Source organism: Macrobrachium nipponense, chromosome 7, assembly GCF_015104395.2.
Source record: "Macrobrachium nipponense isolate FS-2020 chromosome 7, ASM1510439v2, whole genome shotgun sequence".
NCBI classification, from domain to species: domain Eukaryota; kingdom Metazoa; phylum Arthropoda; class Malacostraca; order Decapoda; family Palaemonidae; genus Macrobrachium; species Macrobrachium nipponense.
Genome location: NC_061109.1, coordinates 83636940 through 83657317, shown reverse-complemented (window position 1 = coordinate 83657317; position 20378 = coordinate 83636940). Strand labels below are relative to the sequence as shown.

At 44.0% G+C, this 20378-nt stretch overlaps 1 protein-coding gene across 1 annotated transcript in view; it reads right to left on the bottom strand.

Annotated features, from left to right (window-relative positions):
- Positions 1 to 1986: 1986 nt before the first annotated feature.
- The window catches only part of LOC135217159 (protein disulfide-isomerase A5-like), a 150609-nt gene continuing 132217 nt past the window's right edge, over positions 1987 to 20378 (bottom strand). Inside the window, exon 12 of the mRNA XM_064252879.1 lies at positions 1987 to 4561. Coding sequence (XP_064108949.1) covers positions 4299 to 4561 — 263 coding nt within the window. The 3' untranslated portion in view covers positions 1987 to 4298. The remainder of the gene's footprint in view (positions 4562 to 20378) is intronic.

Below are 20378 nucleotides of genomic sequence, written 5' to 3'. Positions count from 1 at the left end.
TTCTCTCTTGGCGCGATCCAAGGTAGCCTGGGATCGAACATCAGGCGCTACCGAGGGGACGCCTGACCGGTGGGGGTTCTCCCTAACCTTCCTGCGGCTTTCGACTTTCCTCCTCCACTGGGTCTGGGAGTCTGGAAGAGGTCTAGGCCTAGAAGCATTAGGGAGCCGATCAGACGCACCCTCCACTGCACTGGGATCACTGCACAAATTGCTATCACTCTTACCTTCTAGCACTTTAATTTTCAGCTCCATGCTGCGAATAGTGGCTCTCATAGTGTCCACCTCCGAAGGCGCATCTTCGGGTTCGGTGCAGGAAGCAGGGGCTGAAACTGGTAAAGGCGCTACGTCTACAACAGGGTTATCAACTTCAAACTCGCTAGCGCGAGACCTACTAGAACTCCTAGATGAAGCTTTCCTAACCTTGTCCTTCTCAAGCTTTCTTACATAAGAAGAAGCGCCTTCCATTCTTCTTCATTCAAATTACCACATCATTACAAGGGTTAATAAATGAGCAGTCATTCCCCCTACACCTCATGCATACTGTGTGAGGGTCTACCGCAGCTTTCGGTAGCCTCACCTTACAATCGCTAACAGAACAAACTCTGAACATAGTTGATTTCTTAATTTCCAAATCAGACATAATGAAATTCCAAGAATAATCAAAAGAATAATCCAAAACCGGTCCACAAATCGCAAATGCCAAGCCAAGGAGCAGGTACTTCACCAAAAGTCCGATGAAACAATCCAGGGCGAAAACGAGTAATGATCCAAAATCGAGAGGTATCGACAACAGATGTAGTCGACACCGGCGACAGAAAAATTATGACTGGAAAGGGGGATTGGTTCATACACCTGCCACCCAGCGGCGGGTGGGGTAGATCACCTGACCTACCTGTCGCATTTGCCGCGAGTTTTGAATTCTGTCGTGACGTCAGAGACGTAAGCTAAGTATATATCTGGCAGGAAAGTTCATGTACAAAAAGATAAAAACTCCATTACTGGGCCTTTTGAATTAAAGGTCAAACTTTTTGGGGGCTTCCAAAACTCCTTGAGTCACTATATATTACTGTGTACATAAATTTTTAGCAGATGCAAGATTTAAATTATCAACCATGGCTGTTGCTTCAGAAGTGAATATAGATGAGGATTCTGGTAACTTTTTTATACAAGATTCCCCCTCACACACTACTGCACAGCCCACTCCATCTTCTGATTTTGATCTATCAGTATTGATTTTCCTGTTACTTATATACCTCTCATCATGCTCCAAAACCTTCTTCCGGACGACCTTTCTTAAAACTTTATCTTTTTAGTGCATACATCTATTGCTGGAATAAACCAAAGAGGGATAGCAGCATATTTAACTTGTAGGATCTTCTGCGATTTTATATTTTTATCATCCGGTTAAACCAGCTGACTGATCTGAAATGGTGTTGAAGATCTACTAAATCTAAAAAGACTTGAATCACACTGTTTCAAGACCTCAAAAGAAGACCTCAAAAGGTCCAGTGGTAGCTGATGGGAGTCTACATAGATACTTTCATTGGGTGAAGTTCTAAAAGCTCCAGTGCAGATCTTTGGCCCCATATTATGCACAATGTCCTCAACTTAAAGAGAGGACACTTGATTTAACTTGTGTAAACCAAAGCTTTTTTGAATTTCAATTAAATTTTCTTCTAGATGAGTACGAATCAAATGATGGCAGTTCAATTTCAAAAGATTGTATGTGAGCAATTTGCAGCTAAGGAAAATCTCCAATATTTTGCTCTACATTACTACTTAACAGCAAATGCACATTTTGAAGGCAACTTTGTATTTGTTATGTACCTACTCATTTCACCGTTGCCATAAGCTATCGGAAGTAAAGTAAAAACCAAATAAAATTCATTCTTACCTTATGAATTCAAAGTAATGAAGTTCACAGATCTTTCTTCCTATATAAATCCAAAATGTGGTTACATTATAAAGGATATAAATATCCATAGAAAAAGGTAAATTATTTATTTTAACATGTCATGTAAGAAGATTTGTGCACAAAAAAAAAAAAAAAAAAAAGTTCAAATTATATACTAAAAAATAGAGAGACAACTTAATTTTCAAATCTGGAAGAAAAATAAATACTGTATTGTAACTGTAACAAAGTGCAAAATACATAAACTAATCCATAAAACCTACTACCAAACTCAAAACAATAAATAAGTACTGTACAAGATAATATTCCCTGTTATTAGTATTTTCAAACATGACAAATACTTTTTAATCAAAATCAAGTGCTAAGGTTACAAACAAATTGTTAAATACCAGTTACATTCCAACTCTAAAAATCATGAATATTAAATCAATATAACATAATCCCAAAAGCCTCAACCAATCTAGTAAGACCACACCAGGGACGGCTCTCATAAAATGCTGGTGCAGTGTACGGAACAACCTCATCATACACTACCTATGACTGCCATATTAATAAGTGAAGAATAATGATTAGCCAGCATCATCAATTCTACGATTAATAAAACGCTTTTTTTCCATTTTTTAATTCACAAAAAGAAACAAAAAAACATACAACTACATGGAATGCTCTACCTAGATGCTAATGTGATCCCAACTTTTAGTACTTCAATGTACATTTAAATTTACAACTAATTCCTATTCTACTTGATCACGTTAGTTCCTTATTTGTACTCAACCTGGCAACCCCTTCACCCTAATGCACTTACAGCACTAGTTAAAGCTAACTAACAGAGCCCCAACAATTGCACCCAATGCACATTTTCTCGAGCAGTGCATGTTGCAAAATTGTATCTTTTCATGCATATCAAAACAAGGCCAGTCAGCAACAATATTTATGCATGCTATACAATGTATCAGTTGTATGAAAAATACAATTTTAAATCCTATAATCTGCTAAGATGAATACTGAATAATTGACAACAATAAATGCTGTAAGTATCGAACTACAACTTTAAGTATTCTAAAAGCAATTATTATTTTCACTTACTTTCCTTAATAATTAAAAATGAATACAATATTTAAAATGGTCTACTTGACAATCTATCAATGCACAATAAACTACTATCTTTATTCTTTCTTCAATGTATTCCTTCTCTACAGACTTTTAAAAGGTACAAAATAACGTGTAAAACTTACTGATATACACATGTATAAGTTTAAATACTATGCTGTATTTTCTTCTCATTTGAAGCATATATATTTCCCAATTCTTTTTCTCATTTTGTACCAATAATATCCTTCTCCATTTCAAAGCTTTACATTTTAAATTTTACAGAAACCCTTCATCCTCAAATAAACTATCCAAATCAGTGCCAGCCATACCCGTTTGTACTTGGAAGTGTGTATATCATCCATATACCAATCGTTGCTTGTGAAAGGTCTGCCAAGAGTGGTAGTTGTGACCACGGAATTATGCCTGAGTGGAACATGAGTGAAAAAACTTGTCATCAATGTGTTAAAAGGCTTATCATTACTGTAGTCCCTTTCATGTTATATTAAGCTTTTGCTTATCAGTTTCCTTTCATTATATAAAGCTTTCAACATACCTTAAAATATTTCCTACAAATACAGCACTAAATCTTTAACACTTCTTGAATCAAAATTCACTGCGACTTCAATGTTTCCTTAGTTTCTGAAGTGTGACATACTGGCAGTTACTACTAGAACTAATTTGTGCAATATTGAATCCAAAAAAGTCTACCCTCTGAATTGCTGACCTTCAGAAAACATATGAAAGGCAACACTACAGAGCTCAAAATCTAAGTATCGGAAACCTTAGGAAAATATCTAAAATAAAATACTCAATAAACAATCACAGCAGGTTATTTGAATAATGCCACACATGAAGTCAGGGTGAAGGGGTCCTTAATAACATGGAGCACAGAAATACAAAAAAATTAAATACTAAAACTAGCATAACTACCCCCAATTATCATTCCCAAGATTTTTCTGACCTTAAAACTGATAGAAAGGTCTTCAAAATACAGAAAATGGAAGAGAGACTACAGATTATTCCACAGTTGATTTTACACAAGGATGAAATGTGTATTATAACAAGTATAGTCATAACAAATAACAACACAAAACAAAGTTTTGAAACATAAATAAGATCATTTGACACTCATCACTCAAATAATAAGCAACAAAATATTCCTCAAAATTTATCTTACCTAACAGCTAAATCTGAGATTGGACCACATAGTACATTACTTGTCCATGGTGGTAAGTAATTTCCAACAAATATTCACATACTAACAACCATTATAAAAATTAATGCATTCACTTATCTATAGCTCATCTTTTGCTTCACGAGGAGGATTCTTCATAAAATCAATAATATCAGCAGCCTTTCGACTTCGATTATACTCTGTTATAAGCTGTCCATGCCTGAAGAACTTCAGTGTGGGGAAGCCACGAATCTGGAAACGTGTTGCTAGACTTCGCTCCACAGTTGCATCTACTGATGCTAGTACACCAGTCTGACCTTCAGCTGCTAATTCAACAGCTGCTTGCCCGTAGTCTCCCTTCATGGCTTTGCAATGACCACACCCTGTCAATTTCAATTGCTGTTTTCATTTTTTATCTTATACTGTCATTAGTTTAAAATCTAAGTCAGTCACAGTTTTACATGAACAGGATCTGTTCATCGAATGAAGTGCATGCTTTATCACAATTGCCTATGTTAATTGTAAGACTGTATGTCTTATAAACATATCTTTTATGTGCTATGGGTGTCTGTAACTCATAATCCATTCTCACAGGAGGTGACTAATGTCCTATATCCAAAAGCCCTAGGATAATCACCTAATTACATAAAGGTCAGTTAGTTTTACTACATGGCTGAGAGAGGACTGCTGTCAGTGATAGTAATACATACACTCATTAACTGGTAAACATTATTTTCATAGCACTTGAAAAAGCCTACAGGTATCTAATGTAATCTAATAAAAAAAACTAAGGTATTTAATGTAATCTAATAAAAAAAGACTAAGTATAATCTGTATAGCTTTCCTCAACAGATGGCATTTTGACAGTGACATTCAAATACACTGTGATCACTGAAATTCATTCATTCCTTTCTTCACCTCACTATCCTATACAATCAAAATAAATGACAAAGAAACTAATAGCAATAATTATGAAGATACAAAATTTAGGATATAAAAGCCAATGATAACAATGTCCAGATTCTGAGAAGTTTAGTACAGTAGTTGGACTCACGATTAGGCTAACTTGGGAATGTGACATGCTAAATGTCTTTTCTGGGCTCGACCTGTGTCGCCCAGTGAAATGTTCCTATAGCACACATTTCTAGGTATAAATAAATGCTAAATATACCAGAGAAAAAAGCCATATGGAATGCCAGATACCTCTGGCTCGCTCACCCTCAAAGGTTGTCGGTATAGCATCAGGGGCAAGTGGAAGCCAATATCACAGATACTTCACCAAATAGATCTCTCCTCTCTCAAAATCCCCCTCTGTAGAGGTGCCGTTACAACTACTGCCTCTGCCAAGAACGCCATTCCTTCTTTAGCGCTCGATACGTTAACACGTTTGTTTTTGCCTGCAAGGTATTTGTGAATTTTGGAAGTCATCATGTCTTCAGACCTGCAAGAAGCATCTTCATCTAAGTTGAGTATATTATTTGTTGACTTTGAACGCGGTTAGGCAACTATGCATCAAGTATGGGGTAGTTTATAATGAAGCGTTGCATGGGAGCCGAGCGTATCGCTGTTCCCGAGTCGGCCATTTTGGATGCATTGTAGACCGCGTGCTTGGTCTTCTCAACTTTTTAATGCGGTATACATTTTGTGTTACCCTTTTTTGCACATCACAGTATACGTTACTGTTGTCGTGAATTTTTACCATTTCGCTCCTGATGGGTTCCGATAGGTTGGTGTATCACGGTTTGAACCATTACATTATTAGCCTCTTTAGGGGGTTTCCCTCGTTTATCATCAGTCCTTCAGGAGCAATTTGATTCCCTCACGAGAGTGCAGTGATAATTTTCATTCCTACGTCATGCGCGAGTATTGTGTTTGAGGCGACCTAGGCTAGGCTAGCGATACGCCATTTTAGTTTTGGGAGGTAAAGGAAACCTTCATTCATTTGCGGTGCTCATGCATGTAGTGTATGTGGTATTATTTATTTTATTATATTATAATATTATATTGCTAATTGTATTTTGATGAGGTTTGGAAGTCCTACACGAATATTTACCTACCCTAGCCTACCCGACCAGAGCTAGGCTGTGTTTTGGAAGGTAGGCTAAGTAGTTGAGAGTACTTCTCGCTACCCATAGTTGATACTAGTCCTGGCTAACCTGACCTGACTGACATTTTAGTTTTGGAGGGTGATTCTTTACTAGAGAGTTCCTCTCTTGTTACGTAACGTATGTGCTAGGCCTATCTACCTGACCAGGTTGATATACAGTGCTACCTCGAGATACGAAAGGCTCAACTTACGAAAAACTCAAGATACAAAAGCCAATGCGAAAAATTTAACGGCTCTACATACGAAAAGTTTTCAAGATACAAAAGGTTTCTGAAAGTCCGAGATTTGCCCCGATAACAATTTTGAAACTCGCGCCGCGCGCCACCATCTTAGTACTAGTAGACTCGCCACCATCCTCCTGCTCTCCCATTGGTTCCTGACGCTAGTCACCGCCATGAGATCCTTCTCTCCTATTGGACAGCATCCCTCCCATCATGCATCTTATACGTACATGGTGGCGTGCCTACCTCGGCCTCTTCATACCAGCATCTTTATCGTACGCACGCGGCATTCGTTCGGTCCAACGATTTCGTTTAGTAACTTAAATTCGTTAGTGATTTCGTTGCAGTACGTATTATCGTGTTGTGCGAAAACTTTGTGTAAATTATACGTAAATTACGTACAAGAAAACGTAGTCATGGGTCCCAAGAAAGTTGAAATTCACGGAAAGAAGCGCATGCTCTCTTTGGAAACAAAGATGGAGATCATCAAGAAGTACGAAGCTGGTATGCGATTGTGTGTGATTGCAAAGGAATACGGCCGTAATCCGTCGACAATAACCACCATCCTTAAACAGAAGGATGCCATCAAAGCAGCTACACCGTCGAAGGGCATCACTATTTTGTCCAGCAAGAGGAGCCACGTGCACGACGAGATGGAACGGCTGCTCCTCGTCTGGATAAAAGACAAAGAAATCGCTGGGGATACGGTAACGGAGACAGCAATCGCCCACAAGGCCAGCCCTATTTTCGGCCGCAGGCGGAAGACAACGGAGGGGAAGGGACTTCAACGCCAACCCCAGAGTTCAAGGCTTCGCATGGCTGGTTCGAGAAATTCCGTAAACGGACTGGCATCCATTCGGTGGTGCGTCATGGGGAGGCTGCCAGCTTGGACACGAAAGCGGCCGAAGCATTTAAGAAAACTTTCGACGAGATGATGACCAAGGAAGGCTACAGTTCTCAGCAGGTTTTCAACTGTGATGAGACTGGCCTTTTTTGGAAAAAAATGCCTTGTCGGACGTACATCACGGAGGAGGAGAAGAAGCTACCCGGGCATAAGCCTATGAAAAACAGGCTTACGCTTGTACTTTGTTCCAACGCCAGTGGGGATTGCAAGGTGAAGCCCATACTGGTGTATCATTCCGAGACTCCTCGAGCCGAAGGAGAAGCTTCCAGTGATGTGGAGGGCTAATGCAAAAGCCTGGGTAACGAGGCTTTTGTTCACCGAGTGGGTAAATCTGTGTTTCGGCCCGACAGTGAAGAAATTTTTGGAAGAGAAGCGCCTCCCCCTGAAAGGTCTGCTGGTGTTGGACAATGCCCCTCCCCATGCTCCTGGCCTCGAGGAAGATATCCTAGCGGAGTATTCCTTCGTTAAGATTCTTTTTCTTCCGCCCAACACCACCCCTCTCCTCCAGCCCATGAACCAGCAAGTGATAGTGAACTTTAAGAAGCTGTACACGTAACATCTTTTCAAGAGATGTTTCGACATCACCGATACCACAAACCTCACCTTGTATCAATTTTGGAAGGAGCATTTCGACATCGTCATTTGTATCCGACTCATCGACCAAGCTTTGCAGGAGGTTTCGAGGCGAACCTTGAATTCCTTGTGGAGGAAACTCTGGCCTGATGCCGTATCCGCCCGAGACTTCGAGGGATTCGACGTGGGTGAAGCTGGTGCTGCCGAGTCCGAAACAGTTGGCGATCCCGAAACTGTTTCCCAACCAGATCTTGACGAGATTGTTGCACTCGGCAAGTCCATGGGGCTGGTCGTCGACGAGGACGACATCAACGACCTTCTCGAGGAGCACCAAGAGGAGCTTACGACGGATGACCTGAAGGAGTTGGAGGCCATGCAACATAACGTCATTCAAGAGTTCTCTAGCAGCGGCGAGGAATAGGAGGAGGACCCTATGACAACGGCAGAAATTCAGGATGTTCTAGCCACTTTTCATAAAGTGCAATCGTTCATCAAAAAAAAAAAAAAAAAAAAGACCCCCTGAAAAGGCTCACACAGGTCGTATGCTTGCGCAGTTCGATGACGTTTGCCTGAGTCGTTTCAGGAACATTGTGAAAAGTAGGCAGAAGCAATCTTCCTTGGATCGTTATTTTTTAAAGAGGCCTTCAGCATTAGCAGGAGAGCAGGAGTAAGCAAAAAGGAAGAACCAAGTGATAAAAAACAGAAAGTTGAAAGCAAAAAGGAAGAACCAAGTGATGAAAAAAAGAAAGTTGAAAGCAAAAAGGAAGAACCAAGTGATAAACAGAACGTTGAAAGTGGTGATGAAGTTGAAATTCTATATTTAAAAAAAAAAAAAAAAAAAAAAAAAAAAAAAAAAAAAAAAAAAGCTTACGTAAAGTAAAAAAAAAAAAAATTAAAAAATAAAAAAAATAAATAAATAATTTTTAGTTTTTTGTAAAGTTAACTGTTACAGTTTTGTTAATGTGTTTCGTAAATTTTAGTTTTAGTTTTCCTTAAATTTTTATATGTTTTCGTAAAGTTAAGTGTACGTACGTACGTACGTATGTTATCTGTCGTTTGTCGTCCTCCTCCTCTGCCTCCACTTTCGGAGATAGCCTCACTCAAAAGGTAGGTAAGCTTACACATTTTACGTACAGTATATTTCTTGTTACCATGTACACTAATGTACACTTTATTTACAGGTTATTTTGCATTTTGTTATTAATTTAGGTATTGAATGGTCCAAATTGTTGTAGTATTTCACTGTTTATAGGTCAATTTAGCTTTATTATGAAATTTACTGGGGTGTTTTTGGAGGGCTTGGAATGGATTAGCCATTTTACATATAAAATGTGGTCCAAGATACGAAAACCTCATGATACGAAGGGCGCCTCGGAACAGATTAATTTCGTATCTCGAGATACTACTGTATTAGATTTTGGAGGGTTAGGTTAGGCTCTAGTGTGTCCTCTTTCGTGACGAACTAGTAGGCGCCAATCCTAGGCTACCTGACCAGATCGGGGTATCCGATTTTGGAGGGTTAGGCTAGGCTCGTAGATGGGCTTGCCTTTATTCGTCGGTACTTCCAATAATTCCTTATCAATACATTTTGTAAAGTATAGCCTTGGCCGTTACCTCCTTTAGGGTGTCAGTTGGCATGCAGTCTTCTGCCCCTTTAGTAGTAGGCTATTTCACGGCTTCTCGGAGGGTGGTAATCACCTGACCGGTTGCTGTTGCCAGGCAGTTACTAGTTTACCTTTCTCCTCTGGGCTCTTCCTTCCGTTCCGGACTCATTCTGGTGGTGCTTCATTAGCTCGCTGACCTAGTAATCCTACCGGTGAACAGCAGCTGGAGCGTCGAGCACTGTTCCGGGGGATTAGTCGGAGGAGGTTAAGGATTAGATTATGTAGTCTCTGTTGGTATGTCTCCGGGCCTGTGTTTATTCCGGCGAGGTGTGGTCTACCATCTCATTTCGCCAGGATGTTATACGCCGGAGTCCTTAGTACCGCTGTTCCCGCCGCTCTGTTTTCCGTATTTCTCTGGTGTTATCATTGTTTCCCCACTCCGGTGGGGGCGGGACTAGGCTTAGAGAATGCGTTTCCAATTGACTTGGAATTGCTACTCTACTCCAGTGCGATCAGACTCAGGCTTAGGTTTTACCTTGTTTCCCTGTTCTGCTCGTATCAGGACAACTCCGCCAGTCATAGCTATTGCGATAATGAGATTATGGTTTCCAGAGCAGGCGGAGACATTCAGAGCTTTAATGTTAAGAAAAATTTTATTATGTAGTCTCTGTTGGTATGTCTCCGGGCCTGTGTTTATTCCGGCGAGGTGTGGTCTACCATCACATTCGCCAGGATGTTATACGCCGGAGTTCTTAGTACCGCTGTTCCCGCAGCTCCGTTTTCTGTATTTCTCTGGTGTTATCGCTGCTTCCCCACTCCGGTGGGGGCGGAACTAGGCTTAGAGAATGCGTTTCCAATTGACTTGGAATTGCTACTCTACTCCGGTGCAATCAGACTCAGGCTTAGGTTTTACCTTGTTTCCCTGTTCTGCTCATATCAGGCCAACTCCGCCGGTCATAGATATTGCGATAACGAGATTATGGATTCCGGAGCAGGCGGAGACATTCAGAGCTTTAATGTCAAGAAAAATTTTATTTAATAGTTGATGTTTACCTATAGCTGGTTTTAGTAGAACTAGTCTAAGTGTACACATACCGCCGGAATTAACTCTGGCGGAATTATTTTGACGATACTCATGTATCAATTCCAACTTACAGATGGTAAGCTGTCTGGAGTTGGGGTGCGCAGCCGTTCTCCAGCAACCGTGTGGGCATGAGGTCTGCCGATCTCATGCCAGCTGTGCGGTGCAGGTTGACAACCTCGTAGTCTGGCATCCAGACAGCTGCGAAGTGTGTTACGCTTTGGTTGGGAACGTGACTAAGGAGTCGGTAGGTACCATCCTCACCTCAGTAATGTTTTGATTTTTTGGATATAGTTCTGCCACTGGAGGATCTGATTTCGTCCTCTCTTACAGACCCCTCTGGAGCTCAAGGCCTCCTCGTTGTCGAACCTTAAGGGGGCCGGCCGGAACCCCTATATATGGTGGTATAGGGCAAAAAATGCTGTCATGAAAAAATTCATGGAGCTTCATATGGCAATTGAGAATATGTATACGAAATATTTAGTCAAAATTCCTCTTACTTTCGTAGTTACAGGGTAATTAGTAAACATAACTCAATAAGCCTAAAACATTTATCCGTACAAGAAAATGCAATATTTCTTCTGTTATCGTAAATTTCGATAATTATTGTCAAAGAAATTGTGAGAAATGGCATCTGTAGAGATTCCGTGGGTCGCAGAGGGGAGTATCAACTATTCAACCATGATGCATTGATCAGTGGGAGCACAGACTTCAAGTAGACTACACGTTCGAGTTTCACCTCTGACATTCGCTTGCTTTTACATATGCTTATCTATGTTTCGGCAAGAATTTCATCATGCCAATGAGGAAAAGACAAAGAAAACATCTCGCTAACATAAAGATGAAGAAAATTCCCTCTAATATAAATGGAGAATATCAAAATATATGCGATATTAGCGTAGTTAGTGAAGAGAGAGAGGGAGGGTTGCGTAGTAAGTAAACGCGCCCGTCTTGCCTGAAGCACACGTCACACTGACCCCAAGGCTACGATCTTTGAGCAAAACTATCTTAATTTATGATAAATAATATAGTTTTGGTTTATTAATACCCAAAAAGGAATATGATATTCATAATAATCATGATTTATTAACATTGTCTTTGTAAAAAGAGAGTACAACTTCGAATTTCACCTCTTGACATTCTCTTGCATTTACGTTTGTTTATTTTTGTTTCGGCAAGAATTTTATCATGTCAAAATGGAAAATACTAGGAAAAATGTTATTGTTATAATACAATTAAGTTTGTTCATACTTACCTGGCAGATATATATAATTAAGTGCCCACCCACCTCCCCTCAGGAGACAGTGGCACTGATAAAATATGAATAGAAAATGGGAATGGTTCCTGATATCCGCCTCCCAGCGGCGGGAATGGGTACTACCACCTGGCCGCCCACTGCGTGTGCCGCGAGTTTTGAAATTCTGTCGGACTTCGGAGAATACAGCTATATATATATCTGCCAGGTAAGTATGAACAAACTTAATTGTATTATAACAATAACATTTTGTTCATGAGACTTACTTGGCAGATATATATATAGCTGAATCCCACCTTCGGATGGTGGGAAGAGACAGAATAGGATTTGTAGGAAACTTAAATTAAGTAGATGATATACACCTTGGTTCCTCACCTGTTAGCAAAGTAGACTCTGTGATTACTGTCACTACAGCCTGCTTGTGCTTAATCAGAGTTGCCAGCCAGGTGGAGACCTGTAGTGCTGGTGCGCTCTGAATGCTCTGTCAACGGGGACGTGACCTCAATGTGACAAGAGCATAGAGCCATACAAATGAGGGCAACGAAGCAACTGACCACCACCTGACCAACTAACAAAGACCCCCTGAACACTAAGCTAAAAGATGGGAGGTCTTCACCAAAGCCTCACCACAACCAAAAAACACATCAACTAAAAACTAACCTAAACCTAACTAAGGGATAGGGAGAGAGAGCTACCTTCAGCCCCCAAGACTGTGTCTGCAGAAACGTATGGCCCAAGAGAACAACAGTCCTCGTATATCGTTCTCACATCTCTCAAGTAGTGTGAGGCGAATACTGAATTGCTCCTCCAAAAGGTGGCGTCAAGGATGTCCTTGATCGACATGTTCCTTTGGAAGGCAAGCGAGGTTGCAACAGCTCTGACCTCGTGAGCTTTCACTCGCAAGAGGCTCAAAATCGATCTGTGTGGAAGACGAATGAGCCTCTTTAATGACGTCCCTCAGAAAGAACGCCAAAGCGTTCTTGGATAACGGTATATCGGGTCGTTTAACCGAAGAACACCAGAGATTATCTGAGGGACCTCGTACTTCTTTAGTCTTGTGGACATACTTTAGAGCCCTGACAGGGCACAGGACTCTCTCAGGTTCTTGGCCCACAAGGCTTGTCATACCCTTGATTTCAAAGCTCCTTGGCCAAGGGTTCGACGGGTTTTCATTCTTTGCTAAGAAAGTGGGACTCAAAGAGCAGACAGCATTGTCCCCTTTGAAGCCCACTCTCTTACAAATGGCCTGAATTTCGCTAACTCTCTTCGCCGTCGCCAGAGCAGTTAGGAAAAGAGCCTTCTTAGTCAAGTTCCTAAGAGACGCTTCATGTAGAGGTTCGAAAGGACTCGACATTAACAGTCTAAGGACTAAATCCAGGTTCCAAGAAGGAGGCCTCGCCTGAGGTATCTTGGATGTCTCAAATGATCTCAGGAGATCGTGAAGATCCCTGTTATCAGACAGGTCTAGTCCTCTGTGTCGGAAGACTGCCGACAGCATGCTCTTATATCCCTTGATGGTCGGGACCGCCAGCTTCTGCACATTTCTTAAAAATAGCAGGAAATCGGCTATCTGGCTCACAGAGGTAGAGGAAGAGGAAATTCCCTCCTTTCTACACCATGCCCTGAAGGAAGCCCACTTCGACTGGTAAACAGCTCTCGAGGACGTTCTCCTAGCATTGGCGATCGCCTTTGCAGCTGCTTTAGAAAAACCTCTCGCTCTGGCCAGTTTTTCGATAGTCTGAAACGCAGTCAGACCCAGAGCGGAGAGGTTTCGGTGATATCTTGCGAAGTGGGGCTGTCTGAGTAGATCTTTCCTCCAGGGCAATGTCCTCGGAAAGTCTATGATGAATGACATTACCTCTGTGAACCATTCTTTCGCTGGCCACATCGGGGCGATCAGGGTCAACCTCGTCCCCTCCGATGCCGCGAACTTCCTTACTACTTCCCCCATGATCTTGAATGGCGGGAAGGCATATAAGTCCAGGTTCGTCCAGTCCCAGAGCAGAGCGTCTATCGCGACTGCTCCTGGATCCAGCACAGGAGAGCAATAAAGAGGCAACCTCTTTGTTCTCGACGTCGCAAATAGGTCGACTAACGGACACCCCCACAGTCTCCAGAGCTCTCGACAGACGTCCTGGTGCAACGTCCATTCCGTCGGCAGGATCTGATCTTGTCGGCTGAGAAGGTCTGCTCTGACGTTCTGGACTCCTGCGATAAATAAATCTCGTCAGGATCCTTATCCGTCTCGCATCTGCCCACAGCAGAATCTCCCTCGCTAAATAAAACAGAGGACGGGAGTGTGTACCTCCCTGCTTCTTTAGGTACGCAAGGGCTGTGGTGTTGTCCGAGTTGACTTGGACTACTTTCTCTGCAACCTTTTGTTGGAAGAACTGTAGCGCCAGAAAAACCGCCGCTAGTTCCTTTACATTGATGTGCCAGGACACCTGTTCCCCCCTCCAGGTGCCTGACACTTCCTCCCCTCCCAGTGTTGCTCCCCATCCCGACACGAAGCGTCGGAAAACAACACTAGGTCTGGGCTCAGAAGCTTTAGGGACAACCCCTCTCGAAACTTCCGAGGATCTAACCACCATCTTAGATGGTTCTTCACCGATTTGGTGAAGAAAAGGGTCGCATCCAGATCCTCTCTGACTCTCCATTCGTCTGCTAAGAAAAACTGGAGAGGTCTGAGGTGTAGTCTTCCCAGGGAAACAAACTTTTCCAGCGAGGAAATGGTTCCCAGCAGACTCATCCATTCCCTCGCCGAGCAAGCTTCCTTCCCCAGGAATGCCGAGACTTTCTCTAAGCCTTGCAGCTGTCGTTCCTGGGACGGAAACGCTCGAAAAGCCACTGAATCCATCTGAATCCCCAGATACACGATGGACTGTGTTGGGGTCAGATGCGACTTTTCGAGGTTGACCAGAAGTCCCAGGGACTTCGCCAAGGCCAAAGTGAAGTGAAGGTCCTTCAGACACCTTTCTTCTGACGATGCTCTGATCAGCCAATCGTCGAGATACAGGGACACTCTTATTCCTGCAGAATGTAACCATCTCGCTACGTTTTTCATGATCATGGTAAATACCATCGGAGCCGTGCTTAAACCGAAACAAAGGGCTCAGAATTGCCAAACTTTGTCCCTTAGCATAAACCTCAGAAACTTTCTTGAAAGAGGGTGGATAGGCACGTGAAAGTATGCGTCCTGTAGGTCCAAGGACACCATCCAGTCGCCCGGTTTTAAGGCTCCTAGAACCGACTGAGGTGTTTCCATCTTGAATTTTTTCTTTTCCACGAAAAGATTCAGGCTGCTTACGTCCAAGACTGACGCCACCCCGACGACTGCTTTGGTACCAGGAAAAGTCTGTTGTAGTATCCTGGTGACCCCAGGTCTAAGACCTGCTCCACCGCTCTTTTCATGATCATTTGTTCCAAAAGATCTAAAAGAACCTGATGTTTCTCCCCTTGATATGACGGGGAAAGATCTCTGGGAGTCGTAGACAGAGGAGGAGGGTCCACAAAGGGATCTTGTACCCCTGTTCCACTATCTTGAGGGACCACGCATCTGTATCTCTCTCTCTCCACGCACCCGCAAAGAACTTTAGCCTGGCTCCGACAGGCATCTGAAGGACTTTCTTTTCACTTAGAGGATTTAGGTTTGAAGGAACCTCTTCCTCTTGCAAGTCCTCTCCCTCGAGGAGCAGCTCTCGAGGGAGGAGCGCTACGAAAGGGCTTAACCTTCCTAGGAGGTCGTCCAGACGACGACGTGGTAGGGACTGCGGGACGTCTTGAAGACTGGGCTTAGAGATCCTGGGTAGCCTTCTCTTGTAGGCTCACTGCCAGGTCCCTTACCATAGCCTGGGGGAAGAGATGGCTCGAAAGAGGTGCAAAGAGAAGCTCTGCCTTCTGCGATGCGGAAACAGACCTCGCTGTAAAATTGCAGAACAGCGCTCTCTTCTTGAGGAAAGCAGTGCCGAAATGAGACACTAACTCTTCCGAACCATCCCTGACGGCCTTGTCCATGCATGACAACACATTGGACAGCTCCCCCAGACTCAAAGCATCAGGACTCCAGAATCAGGACTTCCTAGAATTGAAGATCCAGGGGACTCCTAGACACCCAGTCTAGGAAGTTAAAGACTTCCAGAGTCTTTAACAGACCTTTCATGTGATGGTCGATCTCCGTTGGGGTCCATGAAATCTTAGCTGACGATAACAGTGATCTCTTCTGGGCGTCCACCAGACTAGCAAAGTCCCTTGTGAAGAAGAAGGGATCTTAACTCCTACTTCCGCCTTGGTCTCGTACCAAATGCCGCCTTTCCCACTGAGTCTTGAAGGAGGAAGGGCGAAAGTCGACTTGCCCTGATCCTTCCGACGTTCCATCCAATCTTGCAATTTCTTGAATGCTCTCTTAGTGGACAAGGAAGTCTTCATCTCCACCACTTCCGAAACCTTGCTCGACTTCGAAGACGAAAACTGAGAGGGAGGAGACTTAGGAGCTGCAGGCTGGAACTTCTCGCCAAACAAGGAACGTAAAAGGCGAACCAGCACCTTGTAGTCGGAGACTGACGACTCTGACGGCTGTTCTTCCTCCACTGAATCCGCTGGACTACTAAACTCTCCTTCCTCCCGAAGAGGCAAAGGAGATTGAACCTCTGGAGAGGGCCTGCGCCCAACGGGTCTAGCCTTCAACAAAGGCTTTCGAGGAAGACTAAAATCAGTCTCTTCAAAGCGACCGACCTTCTGTCGATCTCTAGAGCTCGAACCACGACAGGCGTCCTGACCGCGCTGCGCGTCAAGAGAGGTTATTCTTAGTCTCTCACGAGGAGCGTCCTTACTTCTCACGCTCAAGCGTCCTGCTTTCGCTTTCAAAGCGTCCTTCTGAGGGCTCTCGAAAGTCTTCTCCGCAGGCAAAGCGTCAAGCACATCATCCCGACGAGCGTCTTCGAAAACGTCCTGCCGAGCGTCATCAAAAGCGTCCTCCAAGGCGTCCTGTCGAGCGTCCTCAAAGGCGTCCTGACGTACGGGTGGAGACAGAGACGAACGAGGAGACGGAGAAGGAGACTGCCTCGTCCTCTTGACAGGCAGTCTAGCGTCCTTCCTTCGTTTAGGCTCAACTGCTGCTGGGCGAGTCTTCCGAGCCATCAAGGCCGACAATTGGTCTTGAAGCGACGCAAGAATGCTCTTCGTAGGTGAAGAACCGAGAGGCGGTGAAGGGCTGCGCCTGCGAGAAGACGAGGGGCGGGGGGACGCCTCCTTCCTTCTCAAAGGAACAGCAACCTGCCTCTCCGAGGCGCGAGAGAAGCGTTTCTCAGCGTCGTCCTCGGACGACGTCCTACCTCTCTTCTGTGGAGGAAACGCGTCATACGACGCAGGCGAAGACCGCAACGAGAGCGGAGAGAGGGGACGTAAAGCGTCCTCCCTAGGAAAAGTCCTTTTCAGCGGACGCGAGTCACTCCGGGCGCTCCACCCCTTGCGCGGGGAGGGCGCCTCGGAGGACGAAAAACAGTCCTTAAGGATGCGAGCCTGAGCACGCTCCTTGGCAGCCTGGGAAGCAGCAACAGGTCCTGCCGAAGGGACGCCAGATCGGTGGGGAGCCCCCGTAACCCTCTTGCGGCTTTCGACATGCCCACTCCCTGAGGTCTGGGAGTCCGACAGAGGTCTAGACCTAGAGGCATTATGGGGCCGATCTGACGCCCCCTCCACAACACTAGGGGCACGATCACACACTTTATTCGAGCCGTTTTCAAGGGCCAACACTTTGGACTCTAGAGTACGTAACGACTCTAGAATCAGAGAAAGGGCATTACCTTCTCCAGACACAGAACTAGGGCCCTCAGGCAACAACACAGGATTAGGTGAAGCAAATTCTACTGGTGTTAATATAGGCGAAATGTTACTTCCCTTACCTTTCGTAGAACCGCTCTTAGAGGAAGACCTCCTGATCCTATCGCGCTCCAACTTACGCCGATAGGATTCATACACCTTCCATTCATCCTCAGTCAAACTTTTGCATTCAATGCAACGATCAACCAGCAAACAAACATGCCCCCTACACCCCATACATACTGTGTGGGGGTCTACCGATGATTTCGGTAGCCTCACCTTGCAATCACTTCTCACACACACTCTGAAGCTCACTGAACTTGATCCCGACATCACGTTCAGAGAAAAGCCAATCCAAAATTCAAAAACAGTCCACTATCGCGTATGCCAATCCAACAATCCAGAGTCAAAACCAAAAGTCAATCCAGATACTTATAACGAGTCAAATCCAAAAATCCTGGGCGGAGGTCTGTAAACAGGTGTTTACCGACCGGCGACAGAAAAAAATATGAATAGAAAATGGGAATGGTTCCTGATATCCGCCTCCCAGCGGCGGGAATGGGTACTACCACCTGGCCGCCCACTGCGTGTGCCGCGAGTTTTGAAATTCTGTCGGACTTCGGAGAATACAGCTATATATATATCTGCCAAGTAAGTCTCATGAACAAACATCTAGGTAACATACAGAAGAAGAAAATTCGCTATAATAAGCCGAGTTAGTGAAGGAGAGAGAGAGAGTTGCGTAGGAAGGAGTGCCCCGTCTTGCCTGACGCAGTGCCCCAAGCTACAATATATGAGCAAAGGGATCATCATTTATGATTAAATTATGATAAATAAAATAGTTTTGGTTTATTAATACACAAAAAAGAAATATACATTCATAATAATCATTATTTATTAACACTGTCGTTATAAAAATACAAAGAAAAACTTTGAACGCCCGTATCTCAAAACTATAGTTATTGACCTTCAAAATCTATCTTCTCACTTAGTTTTAAAGCTATAACATTAGAATTTGGTAATTTACTCAGACAGACGTTATAGAACAATCAAATAAAGCCCTTTTTTCCAATTTTTGTTTCGTCTTTTTTTTATAAATTTTGTTTTCCTAATTTATAGGGTTTATTTTTTTACCATAATGAAAAATTCATATCTAGCAAAAAAATGACTTTTCAAAAAAAAACTCCTCATTTGATTGGAGGTCTACATCAGGTCTATATATGGTAGTAATCCCAGGTCTTAATATTAAATATCAAGGGAGGAGATAGAATTTGAAAAATTGTTATTTTTGGGATAAATCGCCCTGGCGTCACAAAACCGAAGGTCAGAGGCGAAAATAATATGCGGTTTGGAGATGTCCCAAGTCACCTTATTAAGTGGTTTGAATATCAAAGTCCTGTCCTTAAAGAATGGCATTAGCTGGCCAGGCCCCTTAAGGTCTGGGTGGAAGGTTATGGGAGGAACGTTGCCACTGGATCCCCCTACATGCTGTCGGAGGAGATGTGTTCTCTCCTTTATCCAAACGCAAGAATGTCGGCAGCAGTAGCTAGGGAAGTGGCGGCCCCTATCATCAAGAGGATCCGTTTGGAAACCCAGGCCCCTCCAGAAGACCAAGAGGGCTTGTGCGAGGAGGTGACGGAGGAGGTGGCAGCCATCAGTCTGCATCGCGAGCCAATGACCGTCGACTCACAGGAAGAAGGTAGGGAGGTAAGTGAGGCAGGTGGGTTTAGATTTAAAACACTTGCTTTTAGCCCAACTCCTTCTTCCTCTTCCTTTCAGGGCTTCTCGAAGTCCATGATCCTTGGGGATACCTGCCAAAGGCTGCCAGACCAGCTAAGCCTTCTCTGGCGGGCTCCACCAGGTCGTCATTGGTCCCCAAGCCTTTGGCTTCCTTGGTAAAAGCTACTCCCCCGCCTAAGGGGTCGAGAGCTAAGGGTTCTAAAGCCAGACCGACGGAGTTCGTCTTCGACCCTGATGCCTTCGCTAATCTTTTCATGGAGAAGATGAGCAGTATTGTGGACTCGAGATTCCAATCGATGTCCTCTCAGCTCGCCTCGGGTTTAGAGACATCGGGGCAGTCCCTCCTGTCTCTGGCTCAGAGACTACAGACTCAGGAGAGCTTGCTGGCCGGACTTATCCAGTCCGGAGGCACACAGCAGTAATTTATTGTGCCAGATGCATCTAAGCTCCCGCCATTCGAGGACAACCACCCATGGCGGTTGGCGCTGCATGCTCCCTTTTCAGATGGCATACTGACAATTGAAGGCTGTGGAACCCGTCCTGTGGAAGATTACGAGTTCTTCCCGGCGGACCTCCAATTTCCCTTCCCAGGCTACGCTCGGTTAGCCGAGGAAACATTTGTCAGTATAGACAGGGTCCCAAAGGAGACTGTGATCCATCCTGGGGATCAGGCACAGTCTGCATGGGTCCGCACCCTTTCGGAATGGGATTGCGTTAACACCAAGTTGACACCACAAAAAGGATGCTACACCATGTTCGTGGTGGGGGATAACATCCTGACCCCTTGCACATCTAAGATCGCGGAGTTAACTCTGTAGGCCGGAATGGAGGAGAAGCCAATGCCTCAGCTTCGAGAGACAGAGCCTACCTCTCTGCTCTTTCCCAGAGATTTGGAGTG